The sequence below is a fragment of the Chelon labrosus genome (genome assembly GCF_963514085.1).
Source record: "Chelon labrosus genome assembly, chromosome: 10".
Taxonomy (NCBI): domain Eukaryota; kingdom Metazoa; phylum Chordata; class Actinopteri; order Mugiliformes; family Mugilidae; genus Chelon; species Chelon labrosus.
The window spans coordinates 23,228,837-23,247,652 of NC_140360.1; the positions used below are offsets into that span (position 1 = coordinate 23,228,837).

The 18,816-nt window shown below is 40.5% G+C and overlaps 1 protein-coding gene across 1 annotated transcript; it reads right to left on the reverse strand.

The window, feature by feature from the left end:
• Window positions 1–960: 960 nt before the first annotated feature.
• gdap1l1 (ganglioside induced differentiation associated protein 1-like 1) lies at window positions 961–15,974 on the reverse strand. The gene is made up of 6 exons (XM_084553064.1): window positions 15,786–15,974; window positions 9,698–9,890; window positions 5,063–5,236; window positions 3,092–3,186; window positions 2,132–2,246; window positions 961–2,051 (listed from the first exon to the last, which is right to left on the reverse strand). The coding sequence occupies exons 1-6, from the start codon at window positions 15,963–15,965 to the stop codon at window positions 1,708–1,710; spliced, it is 1,101 nt and encodes a 366-aa protein (XP_084409190.1). The 5' UTR covers window positions 15,966–15,974; the 3' UTR covers window positions 961–1,707.
• Between the last annotated feature and the right edge of the window lie 2,842 nt (window positions 15,975–18,816).

The window sequence follows — 18,816 nt, forward strand, 5'->3', positions numbered from 1 at the left end:
CACTGTGCAGTGTAGGTGATTCAAAGGTTACATTTAGCCACATGACAATTAGAAAGTTCAATGTCTGGTAGTGATCATAAATTCTGCCTCTGGGCAACACAAAGCCCTCAGTGTCCACCTGTCACAAAACACAATAAGAAAGTACCCATGCAATGAAATATACATCCTAAAACTAATGCCACACTAATGTGACACAGACGCAGAATTTATCATTTTACTACTGGCACAGCCAAGTGTAACTCATCAAACACCCAAGCTTGACATCTGAACTCCTGCTCAGTGACAAAGAGAGTGACAGTGGACCACTGTGTGCTGTGTAATATGTGGTGCTCTAAATAAGCGACTCTGAGTGCACACACGTGTCTCTGTGTGCGACTGTGTGTTGGGTGTACACATAGCTAAAGGAATAGTTTGATATTTTTGTAAATTCATTCACTTTATGTCTCAGGGTAAGGTGAGAAGATAGATGCCGCTCTCATTCAGCTACTCTTAGCTTAGCTTAGCTTAGCTTAGCTTAAAAACTGTAAACAGGATTAGCAGCAAGACAAAGTAGCCCGTCTGAACTGATTTAGTTCCAGCCAGCCAATATCCACATAACAATAACAGATTTCTGGGCCAAGATTTCCTGTTCTGTGTACCACTTGCCTTCAAATGGAACACGACATGGTAAATCGTGTACACAAAATGAGTAATGGTGAGAACAACATTGCTAGGAAACTGTTTCTGTCCATTAGCCTCCAAGGCTAACAATACAGTGAGCTAATGACCAGCTAACTTAAGCTATCTTAAGGTAACTTAATGTAAGACATGCAAAGTCATAATGAAAATATCAACTTATTATAATATTATGAATAAATTTTACACAACTAAGTTATTTTATATTAACTTACCATTCACCTCCACCTTTTCTGAAAGTGTAACAAATTATGAACTCGAACCTTAAAAATTTAAACTTCTTTTAATATCGTACATTTTTAGTTTATAGAGGTTGTGAAAACCACAAGAGGCATTAAACTGAGATGTTAGTTTTGTTCAGAGTCAGGCTAGCAGTTTCTTCTCATCTCCAGTTCTTATGCTAAGCTAAGCTAACCATCTCCTAGTTGTAGCTTTGTACTTAGCATCCACACACGAGAGTAGTATTGATCTTCTTATCCACACCTGAGCAAGAAAACTAAAATGTCAAACCATTCCTTTAAGGTTTGCCTCCATCCTTTCATCATTTCATCTGGCAGTTTCTGGCAGCACAGCACTTTTCAGAAAGTATGTGTCATGTACATATTACTGTGGTTTTACTGGTTGAACCTCCGGCAGATGGAGGAGTGAAGAGCAGGTATGAATAATGACTATAATAGTGGCATGCGAAGGTCAGTTAACCCCTGTTGGTGTTATTGTGTTATCTGGGTTTCTACTTTATGATTTCACAGGAAGTGGACCTGATGCATGCCTCCAACAAAAGTTAAATGTGGACTTGCATGCACAATAGCTGCAAGTTTCCAGAAATTAAACTCCATGAAGGCCTTGATTACCAGGAAATGTGCTGTCAAGAATTTCTTATTATGGAATGTTTTAATATTTCTTTGTTCACCCAGGTAAGTAATAGTGTTCTCTATATAGATTCATTATGTTTTCCTGCAGTCATAAAACATTACAGAAAAATTGAAACATCACACAAATACACAGACATTTAACACAACAAGAGGGCATTCACTACATGTATTTCTTTTTTAAATACCAGTAGGCAAAGTAGCCCATCCCACCCAGCGAGCCCATGAGGAAAGAGGCGCCGAAGAAGGACGGCGGCTTCTTTTTTACCATCCGGAAGGCGTTGGGTAGGACTGCCGACAGTAGGGTCGTGTGGATGTCGCCCAAGACCTTGCGAAAAGCGTAGCGTTTTTGCACACGCACAAAAAAGGACTGCAGGTTGGGCCGGCTGCCGTCCTCCCAGTATTTCTTAGAAAGTCCCAAGAACTTGAGCCTGTGCAACAAGGCTCCGAGGCAGATATCAGCTAGTGTAAATTCAGGTCCACAAAGCCACAACTCACACTTTTGACCTGTGAGGCAAACAAGAACTCAATAAAGGCACTGCTGGTAACATTTGGGCAATCCATTGATAAGAACCACTTGGACATACCTTGATACTCTAGTTTCCTTTTCTCCAGTTCAGCCTCCACTTGATCTAGAACCATGGCTAACTCCCCCAGAATTTTCTTCAGGTAGTTCACATTATCGTGGTCCAAGATTTTTGCCTGACAATCATAAAACAAAAACCTCATTTCAAGAGGATCACCTGCATGCATAGCTGATGAAATTCTACATGCAAAGCATATACTGTATAACATGGCACAATATCTGATAATACAACATTAGGTTAAAGATGTTTAAATGTTGCAGTCAAGTACAAACAAACAAAGTACGTAGATGCTCAGATAATATATTGTTTACCTTTAACTTAATAGTATGTTAACGTCATCCAGCGCTAAACACAAAGTACAGTTTAAGGAATTTCCTTATACTGTATATGGCCGTGAACTACATCAACATTCTCTGTCCACGCAAAAGCAGTAGGCCTACAAATGTGACCTACTGAAATGTGACCTACCAACCAAGTACAGACATTCAATCATCAGGATCAAGACAGTTTAGAAGATGAAAGGATAGCTCCTTAGTTGAAACAACATCTTTCAACATAGTAAGCTCTAATAGGCAAATTAAGGCGATAAACGAACCACTTTGAAATCTAAATGGTACCTATATCTTAATTTTACTCATCAGTTAAGTTTCTAATTAAACATTTGGACAGAATTATTGGATAAATAAATAGACTGTGCCATGTATTTTATGTTGTTTTTTTCTGCAGTTAGTGGAACATTAAGGCCTTTTTAATATAATAATTAATAGAGGAAAGGCCCTTAAATGCATGCACATGAGCCATGGTAATATATTATCAATAAGTTAATTGTGTCAAGTTAATCATCAGTTTATTAATTTGGTATGGGTGAATAGATGATTCGAATTTTAAGGTAAAAAAATAAAGTTTCATGACAGTAAAGGCCAAGTTAAAAAAATCACATTAAAGCGAACATGAACACACCATTAGCTTCTTCTGCTTGGATAGGTACGGTTCTGTCAGCTGAGGCTCCTCATGGTCCAACTTCATCAGCTCTGTCGCAGCGTTGGCCAGGTGTCCTGAAGTTACACACACACACACACACACACACACACACACACACAGAGCACATACAATTAAACTGTGTCTTTTATTTTATTATTATTATTTGATGTTTTCTGACCACTATGTTCTGGCATATTTTACGCAGAGTAGACACTCCAGAAAGCGCACTCCCAACACTAGCTGCCTCTGCATCACACGCCTGTCTCGACTCCATTAACGCTCCATTTGAACATTTTTTTGAATCATTCTGGAATAAGGTGAAGTCAGGTGCTGTCAAGATGTTGACGCCACACTGAGCTTCACTGCTCGTGTGACGGCATGGATGGCTCATCTTTATATTCAGAACATAGGCTGCAGTATTTTCAATCAAGTCTACAAATTCTTAGTTTGTGGTTGTTAGTCTTTGCTGCAGCTGCCCTACAAATATGTGACTATGTAGGGATGGGAATAAAACCATCAGCTGATCTAAGAAATATTGAAATATGATGAACTGTCTCTTTATTCTCCATCATAATCATCAAAAGTTCAAGACTCAGACAAGATTAACAGTGATGTTTTCTATTAAAGGGGAACTGCCGTTTTTTACAACCTGGACCTGATTTCTGGCATAAAATACGATCATTTACTCACTCATATAACTTTGGTATCATTTGGAGTCATTTAGATCTCTAGAGGGAGTGATTGGGGCACCGAAACGCAGCCTCTAAATAACGCATTATCTGCCGCGAAACTCGTTCATTTCACCAATATTTTGTTATGATACGCTAGTGCTATTCCCCGTTGAGTCCAGAGTTACCTGTTATCTATTCTCAGACATGCAGCGGTTTGTTGTTCTTTGGCCAGCTGTTCCTCTCTCTGCCTCCGCATCCTCCTTTCAACGAGCTCCTTATCCATATACTCTGGCTCAAAACGGTAAGGATGTCCATCATAAACAAAGTCGTCGTCCACAACCTTAGACTCATTGCAAAAAACTAGCAGTCGCAAATTACAGGTAAACAAGCCGACCATTGCGGGTGCGTGCGGCGCTCAGAGACGACATCATCCAGGTCAGAAGTCTGTAGGTCAATCTACAGACCCCGGATTACGATAACAGGTAACTCTGGACTCAACAGGGATTAGCACTAGCGTATCATAACAAAATATTGGTGAAATGAACGGGTTTCGCAGCAGATAATGCGTTATTTAGAGGCTGCGTTTCGGTGCCCCAGTCACTCCCACTATATGGATATACGTGGATTTAAATATCGTCCGAACGACTCCAAATGGCACCAAAGTTATATTGGTGAGTAAATGATCGTATTTTATTCCAGAAATAAGGTCCAGGTTGTAAAAAACAGTAATTCCCCTTTAAATTCACCATTGGGCAGATTTTATAGGCACAACACAGACTGACCACGGTTTCACTGGCTAATTATCTCATCCAGCCTGTTGCTTTGATTTACACGTCAAAGACATTACCTGATGGAAAGAGTACCACAGTTCAGAGCGGGAGGCCTGATGTCTACTGTTATAAACCTGGCTTCACTATAAACTCCGGTGTTAAGGGTTCTTGGTCTGGAGTAGTGTCAAATTACACAGTATGCTAATCACGTTGTGCGCATACAAACAGGGATTTGTTTGCTGATGATGTGGGAAATGCTGTAAGGAGGATGAATGGCTTTGCATTCATAATGTGGTTTCTGTTCTAGCAGACAAGTTGCTTGAGTTGAAGTGCATTCACCTAACATTAGTACAAATGTTCAGAGTTCAAAGCTCTGAAATATCAAAAGAGTTAGTTTCAAAATATGGGCAAAGTACTATTATTCTATGAATACTGTGAACTCTTGTCGTCTTTAATGAGCAGTTATGAACAGACACGCCTGCACAGAGCAGTGAGCTGGCTTCACTTACTACGTATTTCTGCGGTGGCGTACTTTGGGATCATAGAGTCAGTGGTGAGCTCTGGATGGAGGATGCAGCCGTGTGTGTAAGCGTCCATGGGCAGGCCGTCCAGAAGCTGACGGTACTGCTGCACACGTTCGTGGAGGGGCGAGTCTGCGTCAGGAATCAGCTGAGCCACCGTGTCTGTGCGTGGGAGACAACATTTTTTACGGTAATATACTGGAACGTGTAGAAACAAAACAGAAACTTCTCAAGGGGAACATTCATCAAGCTACACAGCCCCAAAATAAATTCTGCTTGTGTCAGACAAGCAGTATGGTAACCTAGTAACAAAAGGAAGCCCTTGCTCACCACACCGCTGGTCACGTTTTACAATCCTGACATTTAAACAAGACTGAAACACTCTTGAAAAGATTCTCCTGGAGACTTACAAGCCTCAGAGAATCCATACGGGATAGTTTAACCTCATTCAAGGACGTTCCTGATGAACAAAAACATAATATGGAGTAACATGAGGCAACGCCTTCACAAAACACTCAGGTTAATTAGGCTTCACTGTAAGCTTGGCGCACCAATCCCCTACCGGCCTGCTCTGTTCTATTTACCTGCTGTTTCTCAGATTGAAAGAATAATTGGCCATATTGGGAAATGCACATATTTGCTTCCTCTCAAAGAGTTGGGGAGAAGATGAAAGCCACTCTCATTCAATATCTGTCCGATGAAGGAGCACCCCACTGTTTTAGTACAGACACACAAAAGAAAGATTTGATGGTCAACAATGAATGCTAGGAAAATGCTGGGTCAGTAGATAAATCTGACTTTGACGAGTAAAACTAGTTGTTTCTCAATATGCGTTTTTGTGCGCGTGTTCTTGCAGACTTGTAAAATGTCAACAGTCATTGCCCTGCTACCATTCCAAGTACACATCTGACCAAGTACAATCCCAATGCCCAGAAGTGTTTTATTGAGGATGCATTGGGATTTAACATGTGTGTACTGGGGACCGCCATTAAAGCAGCTGTTTCAAATGACGGTCCAGAGTCTTTACTTCAGAGTCAAACTTGTTCAGTCCGACCAACCAAGTGCGCGAGTCTAGAGCTCATGTATTTGGTATTAATAAATGGTTGGTATTAATAAATAGCCAAAGTAAAAAGAACCAGCCTAGCTCTATCCAGAGGCAATGAAATGAATTCCAGTCTAAACTCATTAGATCTTGTTTAATACGTACAAAAAACATTTGTGGGTTTTGTGTTGGATGAGTAAGTTACAGTACACACGGGCTTGATTATTAACCCTAACCCTAACCCTCACCCTAGTAGTCAAAACGAGTCTCCTCTTGCTTATTAATAATGACATACTCTAACTGTGTCTAGTCTTTATGCTAACCAGCTACATATTTAAGAGACATGTAAGGAAACATATGCCATTTATTATACTTTCCCAAAATGTTGAACTGTTCCTTTAAAAAGTTTCACAACTGAGAAAGTCAGCTTTCACGTTTTACTGCCTTAATTCTTGTGTCTGGCTTCATGCCGCTTGGCTAGGATGCTGGTGTTCAACATAATGACCTGCTGCTAAGATCCAGTATTGAGAGAGAGGCAGGTTAACAGAACAGAGGGAGCTTTTATCTATCTGCAGGGTCACAGCCAGCCACATACAGCGAGACACCGCTGACAAAACAGAGATGGTCAGATGGCCACTTGAGGATGTTGCGGTGGGTGGAGTTGCACCTGGCTGAGCTCCAGGAGGCTGAGTAATCAGTCCCGGCAGTGGACCTGCCGACCTGGGCATGCCATGCAGTGCACCTCTAGGTGGTCCACTGCAGCACCGTGATGGAAAATTACATCAGCAGCACATTCAGGACAAACGTGAGAAGTTGACATTTTTACCTTCTGCTGCATCCCAACAGCACAGTAAAGTTGTCTATACTGGCACTATGCTGCTCTTTACTGGTCTATGACTCTAGTTTCTGAGACATCTGCACTTTCCAGGCCAGCAGCAGCCCGCGTTGCCAGCCTTCATTAGGGATTTAGGCGCAGAGAAAAAGCTGTGAGTCCTATCAGCCCAGATTGACTTCCTGATAAAAGCATGTTCAGCTCGAGGTCTGGCTTTCAAAACAGAAGGGTGGATTTGTTTGGCATGTAACAAATGTCACATGGTATACTCTACAGTTTTATGTCTAACTGGCACCAAAAGAATTTACTGCATTTACCTACAAGCAGCACACTATTGAATATCTAGGATTAATGTCACTGAATGAGAAAGAGACATCAAACACGGGAGTCAATTTCTGCCTTCGAGCCTTTTATTACTTAGCCAGCAGTGAACCCGATCTGCTGCTGAAATCAAAGCTTTCAAGCATCACTGCACTGCACACTCGACTACAAACTAAACGACAGGCAGACCATGGAGTTTCTCAGTTATTGTTCAAAGTCCCTCGGGCCTATCCTGATATAAGTCTCCCAGAATGTTATGCAATATCTCAGATCCTATCCTATAGGACTCTCTGTACATACACAGATACTGTATCACAACGCACAGATAACAGTATTCAGTGTGTGAATCTTAACGTGCTGTGGCTCCTGGAAACTGATAAGCCTGAATCTGAGTCACTGTCTCTCAATGCACATGAACTTCCACACTTCGCTCATATATTTTTTGTTTTACTGACAATTTTGAGCTCCATCACTAAATTATCCTGCCACAAAGTGCGCCCAAGGGATCATTCCATTAGTATCTAATCTAATCAGTGAAGTTCATCTTGTTGACATTGGTGCAAAGACGCTGTTGCAATGACTTACAGAGTTTCACAGTACAGTACACACACTCTGTACTCTGTACAAAGATACCAGATGGCCTAGAATGGCTTCCAATTGTCTTTGTTACTCCAACTTCACAAAACTGAGAGAATGTGGTGGGATATTTTCTGTGGCTCAGCTCAGCAACAGGGCCCCAAATCCCCTGAATATTTGCAGTAAATTATTTAACTGTATGTTTGTGTACCAATGTTTTTGGAAAATTCAACAGTACAACAAAATATAAGAGAGGCCCTTAAAGTCCTTATGAAAGAAAATCTGATGTTTAAATGTTTGTATATGACATGTGCCTTAGAGCAGACTCTGGGCTTCAGTCTGCTGAGGTTAGAGTTTGCATGTTCTCCCTTTGCCTACTATTTTTAAAATCATTGGATCTGGCTTTAGCCAAGCTCCATCTTTTGTTGATATTTGTTTTATGTCTGCCGTGAACCAAAACCACGTCCTTCTAGCATCAAATCGTCTTCTTGTTTTTTCCATTTTAATGGCAGTTGGCTAGCGTCAAAGCTGACAAAAATCCCAAAACGGAGTAGACTCCAGCAACGCTGCACCAAAACAACAACAACAAATACTGAATGCTATGTTTAAAACAAGAAAAAGGTTTCCTAGAGACAGCGACACGGTGAAAAATATTACAGAGAGGGTCATGGAGTTTGTGGCGCTGGATGATCAGCCCATTTCTGTAGTAGAGAAAACACTTTTTCGCCGTCTATCGGAGCTACATTAACTTTGACAGCCCTATTTATTGGACTTAATACAGTTGCACAGTGTACACATGATGTAAGAAAACACAAGTGAGTGTGAATGGCTGTTTCTGGGTTTTTATCAATACCAACTGCTAGAACTTCAGACTTACGTACTAGTCTGGACTTAATCATTTCAAATATGGGATACCTCGCTGTCTTAAGTCCATACAAATTACCTCCCAATGGATCCTCAGGGTTTTTGGACTGTACTTGTTAGGTTTCATACTTCAAATTAGTACAAGCACAGACAAGAACGCATATTGATGATTACCCTCTGTTAGCCCTGAGATGGACTGGTGGCCTGTCAAGGATGTACCCTACCTCTCTCCCAATGTCAGCTGGGACAGGCTCCTGCTACCTTATAGCTATGTTATACCTCACTGCACCTCCACTGGCCTTTCAGTGTCAGTGTTTAGTGTCTTGATGGTGGAGCGTGGCCTTGACTGCCTTAATTGCTTACACCTGAAATGATGTGGAACCTGCAGTAAGCCACCACCCGTTAGCTGCCGAAGCTCCTCATGATCTTTCTTTTGGCATATTTTGTAAAGTCTGTTGTCTTCTTTACGGCCCACGAGCCAGGTCATAGCATACAATATGTTTTGCACTGCACGTCACCCGTTTGTCTAGTCCAACGATGCCATTTCATGGGAGTTGAATACAAGACCTACATTGTTACCTATATCTGAGTCTGTGAAGTGAAGTACAGCGAATCCCTGAGTCAAAGTCTAGTTTGAACCATTTTCTAGCTGTGACCCTGCAGTCCCTCAGATCACAAAACTTCACCCAGATAAGATTAGCGATGCTTTAAACTAGAGTTGTGCTTACTGCGTTCAACATGAACATACATATGAACATCATGCGGTATTCATCAGATATGTTTGTAAATGGACATTTTTGTCAGATTTAACCTTGTTGTAACTTGGTAAAGATGTTAAGCAGTTTTTGATTGTCTAGTGAACGGATCAGCTAGCAGTCAGTGGGAGCCTCATAGTAGAATAATTTATCTATCATTTGAAAGTGTAACCCAAAGAAAAAAGAGAGAGACAACATTGTCAGGCATGAGCCATGTCATTAGTGTACCATACCTCCTACAAAGTTTTTCTCCAGGTAATCTATAATCTGGTTGTAGTCACTGATGATGTTGTCTCCATGGAGGAAGACGGGCACCTCCTCGCCCAGGTTCAGCCTCATGAACCAGGGCTCCTTGTGCTCCTGCAGCGGCAAGCTCACATCCCTCTCTTCACAGATCAGACCCTTCTCGTTAATGACCAGACGCACCTGCAGTTACAAGGACATGGGTGACACTGATTCCATCACACAGGTTTTATACATGAATCACAAAATACATTCACTTGCCAAAGCATTAGATACACTGGTGAAAATTAATGCATTCTTATATAACAGTCCTCCATTAAATCTTCGTAGTGTAACTGTTATAACGTCCAGTTTATGTTGAAACCGCATCAGAGAGGTGGTAATTCAACTATCATTTTGGAGGATGTAGTTTGTGGTGCTGGTAAACTGGATTGTATTAAACACTAAAGTGACTTTGTTATTTAGCCTTGCGCACTGACTAACACTGGGTTGTCAAAATAATGACAGTACAATACAATACAATTCAAAAGCACTACAAACCACTGCATGTGTTTTCACTGGTGTACCTAATGCTTTGCCAAGTGATGGTATGGAATAATAAAGCAGGAGGAAGTCCTGTGACAAATATCAATGCCCAACAAATCTCACAAATGAACATGAAGATAAATTAGAGTGGTTAATTGCTTCAGCCGTTAAAATTAAAAAGTACTGAATAAAATAAACTGCTGAACTGTTTGAGTTGTCTGGCAGCCTGATGAGATATTTTACAGCGTGCTAAAGTCTGATCTGACAAACACACAGAAGAGTCAGGATCCATTACTTGCGGGATGAAGGATAAGCCAAGGTCCACGGAGAGCTATTAGCGGGAATAAGATTAATGAAAGGAGATGGCACTAGGGGTATAAAGTGCTACATTTGACCGCTTAGCAGGAATGACAAAACGGGCAACAACATGACTAGACATGGTGTAATGAATAAAACTGAATGAAGAAGTAACACAAGGACAGTAATTCCAGCAGGAGCACTGGTTCGGATAGCAACCTAAGCAGCTGCATTGTCAAAGTTTTCTACGTCTCTACGAGCACTGGCACCCATCCAAAACAAATCCAGGACTTCTGGATAAATTCTGCAAAATACTTCAGGTCCCTGGTTCATGCTGCTTAGGTGTTCCTTGATGATACCCACAATAACACAGTCACTGCTGCAGCATGGGTTTGTTATATAATAATATTAGTCACTCCTTCGTAACGATGCCAAGAGGTTCAGCTGCTTGGGAGGCACAAAATAAACTCTTCCTACTTCACATTGCACAGTAAGTGGAGCTGATACTGCCGTTTGCTGATATGTTTGCTGTGATGGAAAGTAGTAAAAGATTTGCAAAACACTTTCAAGAAGAGGGGTCCAGAGAATACTGATAATTAAGAAATGAATAACTGATTAATCAGATAGTTGCAGATTATTTTTATGTGGACTGACTCAAGTAGTCAGGTTGTGTATCTTCAAAATACTGCTCAGGGTCTAAAAGCACTTATTTCCCATAATGCAACACAATTGTGAACGTAGAAGAAGACCCTTAGCACTGGAAGTATTTTTAAAGTAAAAAAGTATTTTTATTGCTCTTTATACTTCCACTATACTATATTTATTTGACAGCTGTAGCTGCTAGTTACTTTCTACATGAATGTTTTACACATAAAAACGTTTCCTAAGCTTGTAAAAAGCAACGTGCTATTAAAAACTTCAGGATTAATGGCTTGATTGACAAACGATTAATTACCCAAATAGTTCATTATTTTCAAGCTCAACTCTGATAGTTGCGTAGTGTACGTGAAGTACTCAAACATAAGCGTGTAATCTTTGTGTGCACACAGACAGAAACCAGTGAGCACAAAGGATGAAACAAATGCTATAATGGTCTCATGTAACTTTTAAGGGGGCAGTTAAAGGTTTACTATTGCATCTCCATACATTTGGGCACAAGAGACAAAACAGAGGTCGATCTATCCTAACTTTTATTCACTGCAATGGGTCATGTTCTAAAAACTTTTCCCATAATGCAACATGATAGTAGATGTAGAAGGAGCTGCTGGTGCTGAATTTATTTTTACTGCACTTACAATTCGAAGTTTTAGCATTTATATTCTACTTTTTATTTCTACTGTATCAGTGTTTGTTTGACATCCCTAATTACTAGTTACTTTATTTTACACATAAACATTTGATAAGGTTATAAAATGCACCAATGATAATACGTACTCTGACTTAAGTGCCGTTAATGCCTCAGTGGGACTAGACGCCGTAACCTATGCAGGTAGCCTAAGCCGGTGTGAGCCATTTATACTAGTGCACTCATCAGCTCTGTAAAAACACCAGTCGGCGCTGTGTCTTTTTTGCCAGTCGGGTTAATTTTTGTTTCTACTTCCTGCTTCACATTCAGTAATGGCCACTGAAGATTTTCGCTGAAGACGGGTCGCACAAATGCTTGTACCTTCAAACCTCCTCAGTTAACCTTTTCTTGTCGTGTTCCATCTTTATTGATCTAAAACAATCAAATAGAAAATTGCAGAGATGGAGAAGCAGCCGGAAATACGAAAGCCGAAAACTACTACTTCCAAGCGAATCACAGCTCTTGCGTTCTGAGATCCCACATTTCCCATAGTGCAACATCACAGTGTTGAAGGAGCTGTCGGTTCTAAAAACTAATGTTAGAGAAAAGTTTTGGTATCAGATTAATTTTTTTATTTTTGTTACTACATAAATCCTCCAACTACCCCAAAAGACTGATAATAAAAAAGATAAAACTACCAAACAAACAAAGAATATTTTTTCAAAGACGCTGAAAACAACATGAAGCTAATTCTTGAAAGGCTGACCGTCACGACACACTGCCCTCCAAACAGACACAAAGTGTTATAGTTTCACTACTGAAGGTGTAAATCTCTGACCTGCAGGCCCCAAGGTGGCCAGAGCTGTACTGATCTGTGAAGTTGGCCTCTAAATGTGCTGTTGCTCCGGCTCCACCAGTCTCTATCGTTACCGTATCTGCTATGTTCACAATATATCGCTCATGCAAGCAAGCATGATGAATAGACTGTTCAGGTCAGTTACAGCAGTCATTTGTCATTTATGAAACACAGAGAGGAGGTTAACATTCCCTGCAGGAGAAATGCAACGACAGATTTTCTCTCTTTCCTCGGGAACTTGCTGAGGTGCACACACATGTGTAAACAATCCCTGAACATCTGATGACAGAGGTGTCGTCACACAGAAAAACACTGGTGATCTGTTGGGAAAGTCAGTCTTTGTGGGTCACTGTTTGTGTCACTGGCAATGTAAATACAACAGTTTCTTTTTTCTTCATAAGGAACAAAAATATGTCTTGAAAGTCATGAAAGATAGACTAAATAAATGAATCAGCCACAACATTAAAACCACTGACAGGAGAAGTAAATAACATTGACCATCTTGTGACAATTCAAAGTTCTGCTGGGAAACTTTTGGACCTGACATTCATGTGGATGTTACTTAGACATGTAGCACCCACCTAGACCAGACCAGGCACCCCCACCCCATAGCAATGACACTCCTTGATGGCAGCAGCCATCCCCAGCAGGATGCAGCCTGACACAGGAACACACACAAAAACAGTTTAGGAACAACTAAAAAACATGAAGAACAGCACAAGGTGTTGACCTGGCCTCTAAATTCCCTAGATCCCAAACTGATCAAGTATCTGTGGGATGATCCACAGAGGGCCCCACTAACAACATTCTGTTACCAGACACCAGAGGACACCCTCAGAAGGACCATGTCCATTCTCTGATGAGTCACAACTGTTTTGGAGGCACAAGGGAGACCTACACAATATTAAAGTGGTCATAATGTTATGCCTGATATAACACATTTTTCAAGGTACTGCAGAGAGATGTTGACCAATTGTGCTGCAAGGGATTAGTGTTATATTAAGCAATAAAATATTCAGTACTGTTCTGGTGGGTTGGACAACATAGTGCACACCCTCTTAATCCCATAAAAGCCTCATAGGCATGCATCAGCTCGCATAACAACAAATTATACACATATACACATATATATGATGAGGACTGTTTAAACTTACTGCTACAATCGAGGTAAAGCTTTTTGTTGAGGAGAGGCACTTTATTGACAGCACAGTCACACATGATCAGGGAATCACTCCAGATGCTCCATCTCCAGGTCTGAGGTGATAATCATGACAGTGAGCCCGGTGTTTACTCTCTGATGAGTGACAATCGGCACAATCTGCAGCTCAGACTCTAGTGGCTGCGAGCCAACAATCGAGCCGAATGACAAACGTATCAACCTGAAGACTGAGCAACGGCTCAAGGTTGACGACTACAGTGGAGATACAATGACACCATGCTTAAGTTCAGGAACTGCTGCAGCTGTTTGACTACGCACAGAGAAGCAGGGTGGGAATATTGAAACAAGCCTAATGGTTTGACAAAATTAAGCTTTAATATTAATTATTTTTTTGATTTTTTCATTGTCATGTCTTTTATTCTTTAAACATTTAGTGTTAATATATATCGGTTTTCCCAAGAGCAAAGTGTTGCCACAATCCAGAATCCAACTTCTGCTTGACTTCACATCAAGCAGAAAAAGGCAGCAAACCTTTTTGGACATCTAAAGCACTTACTTTTTTTTTTTGTAATTTTTGAAATTTTTGATTAACAAAGGACTCAAGTGTTTTATTTACTATCCAAACAGTTGCAGGATGTTTTTCTCTGGTCAGGTTCACCAGAATAGCAACACACTACAGAAACCACACACATAAGTGTGTCATTCATGCGTGCTCAAAAGATGAAATGCTAACTATTGTTTCATGCCGTTTTTAAAGAGACGGAACAGCAATTTAATATTCCATTTCTATAAATTTCGCACAAGAGACATTAAAAAAAACAAAAAACACTGGATCCTACAATTCCCATAATGCAATATGACATAAAAATGTCTTTACTTGTTTAACACAGAAACACTGGAATCTTCTCTTTCTAAAAATATTTTCCAACCTCGCTTGTATTTTTATCACAGCCACCACCTGTGTACTCTGATGCTCTTTAAAGACTTAACGTCCCCACAAAAACACGTCTATCATCTGTTTTCATTCTGAAAACAAACTGTTTAATTCGATGCTTTGATGAACGACTAATGCATATTAAGTTTGATGCGTTAAAACAAAAGGTTATGTGATGTTTACATGACCCCTGAACTTACCGGCATTTTTTTTTTTTCCCCTTTTGGAGGAGGTCACACAATGAAAATACTACAGCAGCAAAGCCTCACCTCTTCATCCTCACACTGTAGCCTTTGACTTTTAGACATTTCTTTGTGTTTCCTATTGATCAATTGACCAGAAGGTTTCAAGTCTAAGTAGCAGACTCAGATTTGACAAAAGTCCTCCAGCTGTTTTTAAAGGTTACAGATAAACGGACATGTGTCAAATTGGTGGGATGTCCCTTTTATTTGCAGCTTCACCCCGCTTATTATTATGTGGCTTTACCACAGAGTTTTGTAGGACATCATTGGAACAGCACAGGTTATTATTATCTGTCAAGATAATTGACGGTAAACTCAAGGGAGGCACAGAAATACCTGCATGTTGTGTGATTGTGCTGCAGAAGGGGGGAGATGGCCTTTGGTTTGTTTTGCACATCATTTTGATCAATTATTTAGGTTGTCATGTGTCAGAGCACAGGTTGTAGCCGTATCCACCAGCAGCAAGGACAGAAAATATCTGTAACGAGTCCATGGAAGGTAGAAGAAGATGATATGTATACGCGGTGATTAATGACAGAATATATTGACCACCAATTCTGCTATATGTCGAGGAAACGAGCCCCACGCTGCAGCGTTTCTCCAAACGTCTCCCCAGCTGCCTGATCTTATTCCGGAGGTTTATGTGCAGGATGAACATACACGAATAAATACATGCTTTGGTCATAACAAACAACACACAGGGAGCCCCACTCATCGCATCATGCCAAGACACGAGCATGGAGCCACCTCCATTTTCAAGCTCTGCTCTTTTTTTTTTACCTTTTGGGAGGCGAATGACTGCGTCCAGTGGTACAAAACGAGCCTGTCTTTGTTGAAGGGTTTGGACTCTGCCGTCGGTTCTTCGCACTCCTCCCCGTCTGTGATTTTTCCGTCCTCATCCATGGCTGAGATGGGCCACCAGCTACAGTTGGTGGGGGTAACATGGTTGGAAGACGCCATGACAGAGCGTTTTGTGCGTGTGGAGGAGAGGAGAGAGGAGGAAGAGGAGAGAGGGAGAGAGAGAGGGAGCTAGAGAGAGAGAGAGGGAGAGAGAGAGAGAGAGAGAGAGCCTCAGCAGCTCGAGCGCAGCATCACCGGTTCACGCGGCAGCAGCGTCCGTCAGTTTGGGACAGCTCCGGTGCTGAAATCAGCGTCAGCTCCTGATTGAATTCAAAAGAAAAAAAAAAAACTGCACCAGCCTAATCAATATGCAAATATCTACTTACTCGAGCATGCCGCTGCACTTACAAATAAATCAATGTGTGGCCGTCTTACATCACATGATGTGCGACGCACAAGCATGCGCGGTGGAGAGGCGCGCAGGGAGCGCTTCAGTGGAAGGTCAAGCTGCTCCTGTAAGGACATGGAGCTAATTCAGCTTTTATAGGCTACATTTACAGTTAATGTACACGGCAATATGATACAAGAGCAAGATGAGTATATTTACAACATGTATCATAAGAAAAATATTTCTGTCCTGTCTGAGTATTGACACCTTTGTTGCTTTGATAATAATAACTTCACTTAATTTTGAAACAAAGTGCTTCACAGTGAAGAACCAATACAACTAAATGCAAAGAGTGAAAAACAGTGTAGAAGAAGTGAAAGACGAATTAATTAAATTTGTTAATTTCACTCGATTACATGTTAGAGGGAAAAGTTGGATAGTTGGATCATTCTTGATCCATGATCACATAAATAAACAGATTTGGTTCAGCAAAAGTGAGACCCTCCTCACCTTGAGGCACTACTTACAAGTACACACTCATATTAATTAGAGTTTAGTGAAATGGCACAACCTTTAATTTGCTTGCATTTTGATGAGAAATTATTATTATTTAAAAGTTACAGACTCGGGCATATCTACTTCCTAATTTTGTATTGTTGTGTTCTCTAACATACTATTTTAAACTATGAATCAGAGATCCTCACCAGTTTGTCGAATCTATACAGTGTATAAGTACAGAAATGTACAAAGGTTTTTGAAGAAACAACTGAATATATGTCTATATGTACATATCCTCAGTCATCCAAGTCATGGTAGATCTAAAAGTCTGAATAAAGACATCCGGACTTGTTGAATTTTCTTGAGGACGTTTCACCTGAAAATCATATGACAAGTGTCTGTTAACAAGCACATACTCACCTGCAGATAGAAGTGTTATTCAGATTAACCTCTGTGGTATCTTCTTTTCATGACTGGTGGTTCAGTAAGTCATGACCCTGTTCATGTGAGTTTCAAGTGTGCACCAGCTGCACATGTTCCTACAAAAACATACTATTATTTACTGTAGTGTACACACTTAATTTTGTACCAATCCAGTGTGTCACAGGTCTTATCTTATCTTACCTTCAACATGTTCTGTTGTCTTCGTTTTAGATAGAACAGAAAATAATCAACCAAGTCAGAAAATAATAAATAAAATCAATATCTGAAGTGACCAAAACCATTAGCACTAATTCTATTACTTGCACACAGTTTGTCCGGCAACTTGGCCTGTCCCACAATGCATATAAAAGGCCTTCAGTGTACCCACAAAGCAGCAATGAAATAATGAGGTTGGAAAATGAGTTGTTGTTTTTATCATACATTTGTAGTTAATGAGATGATATTAATTTAGAGGGCTGTGCTTGTCTGATATATACTTTACTTATTTAGCATTTAAACCTATTACTGCAGTCATTACAGCAAGAGAGGAATCATGTGCTACTGTGTTGAGAAACTAAAGATATTGTTTAAAGAAAACAACGACACTAAAGCACAGAATGGGGAAAAATAGTCTGACTCTTTGATATTGCGATCAGCCTCTGGGAGGACATCTGTTGCAGGACTCCTCCTTGTGGCTTAAGAAAGTAATTCCCACTCTGACTTCTTGTCTTGCATTTGAATATTTCTATTAACACGGTGATATTTTTACTGAAGTAAAAACACCTGAGTTTTCCACTTTTCCATTAATCCTCAAAAATGTTTGACAGAGTTCACTTCAGGAAATGTTCAAATGTTTGTTGTAGTTACCAAATATGTCCAGCAGAGGGCCACAGCGGCGTCTCCTGTTAGGAAAAATAAACAGTTCCACAGATCGAGCATTAAATTAAATTGTAGTGTAAATTAAAGTGGACATGTTAGCACACAACTGATAAATATTTTCAATCAAACTCCTGCAGTCATCCAGATAACTATAACTCTATTCAGTATTAACGAAAATGACAACGTACACTGCAGATTTGTGATGTAAGAAGAGATATTGTATATGCCTTCACATACAGTTAAATAAAGTTATTATAACCTCAGCCACAATTTCCTGTTATAGAAACATTGTTCTGCGTCTGTTTGCTTAAATGGGAACCACAGACACTAGAGGCCAGCATGAATAGGATAATACTGTGATTTGTGCACGCTTCCATCGAGTTTAACATCCTATTAGAGACGAATTGTGTTCAAACTGCATTAACTGTGTACTATATGTGTGCAGGGCGCGGAGAGCAGAGTCCTGAATGGCATGTACTTCCAGTCCCGAAGTGGCAAGACTCTGGCATGGCTCCTTGCAGGCAGCAGAGTAAGGATTGGGTTGTATTTTTGGAAGGGTGTGTGTGCGTGGATTGGTCGCCTTGTTAGGTCTGCTAAAATATTTCCAACAGCAGCGACTGTCAGGAGATAGCTGGGTGGCAGGGACAGGGGGAGAGGGGCTTTTCTCTGTGGCCACCTGCAAAGCCATGTAAGATCCCTGGCTTGACATAAATACAGACACAATTCGCTCCAATAACCGGTAATTGGCTCCAAATTTGTAACACAGCATAGTTTTAACTTGAG

What these genes read in the sequence shown, in the direction of transcription:
- gdap1l1 (XM_084553064.1), bottom strand. Translation starts at nt 15,965, where the DNA reads ATGGCGTCTTCCAACCATGTTACCCCCACCAACTGTAGCTGGTGGCCC. An exon ending in GGAGAAAAACTTTGTAGGAG is followed by an intron (nt 5,237 to 9,697) that starts GTATGGTACACT and finishes TCCCACGCACAG; the next exon opens with ACACGGTGGCTCAGCTGATT. An exon ending in AAGGAAACTAGAGTATCAAG is followed by an intron (nt 2,052 to 2,131) that starts GTATGTCCAAGT and finishes TTTGCCTCACAG; the next exon opens with GTCAAAAGTGTGAGTTGTGG.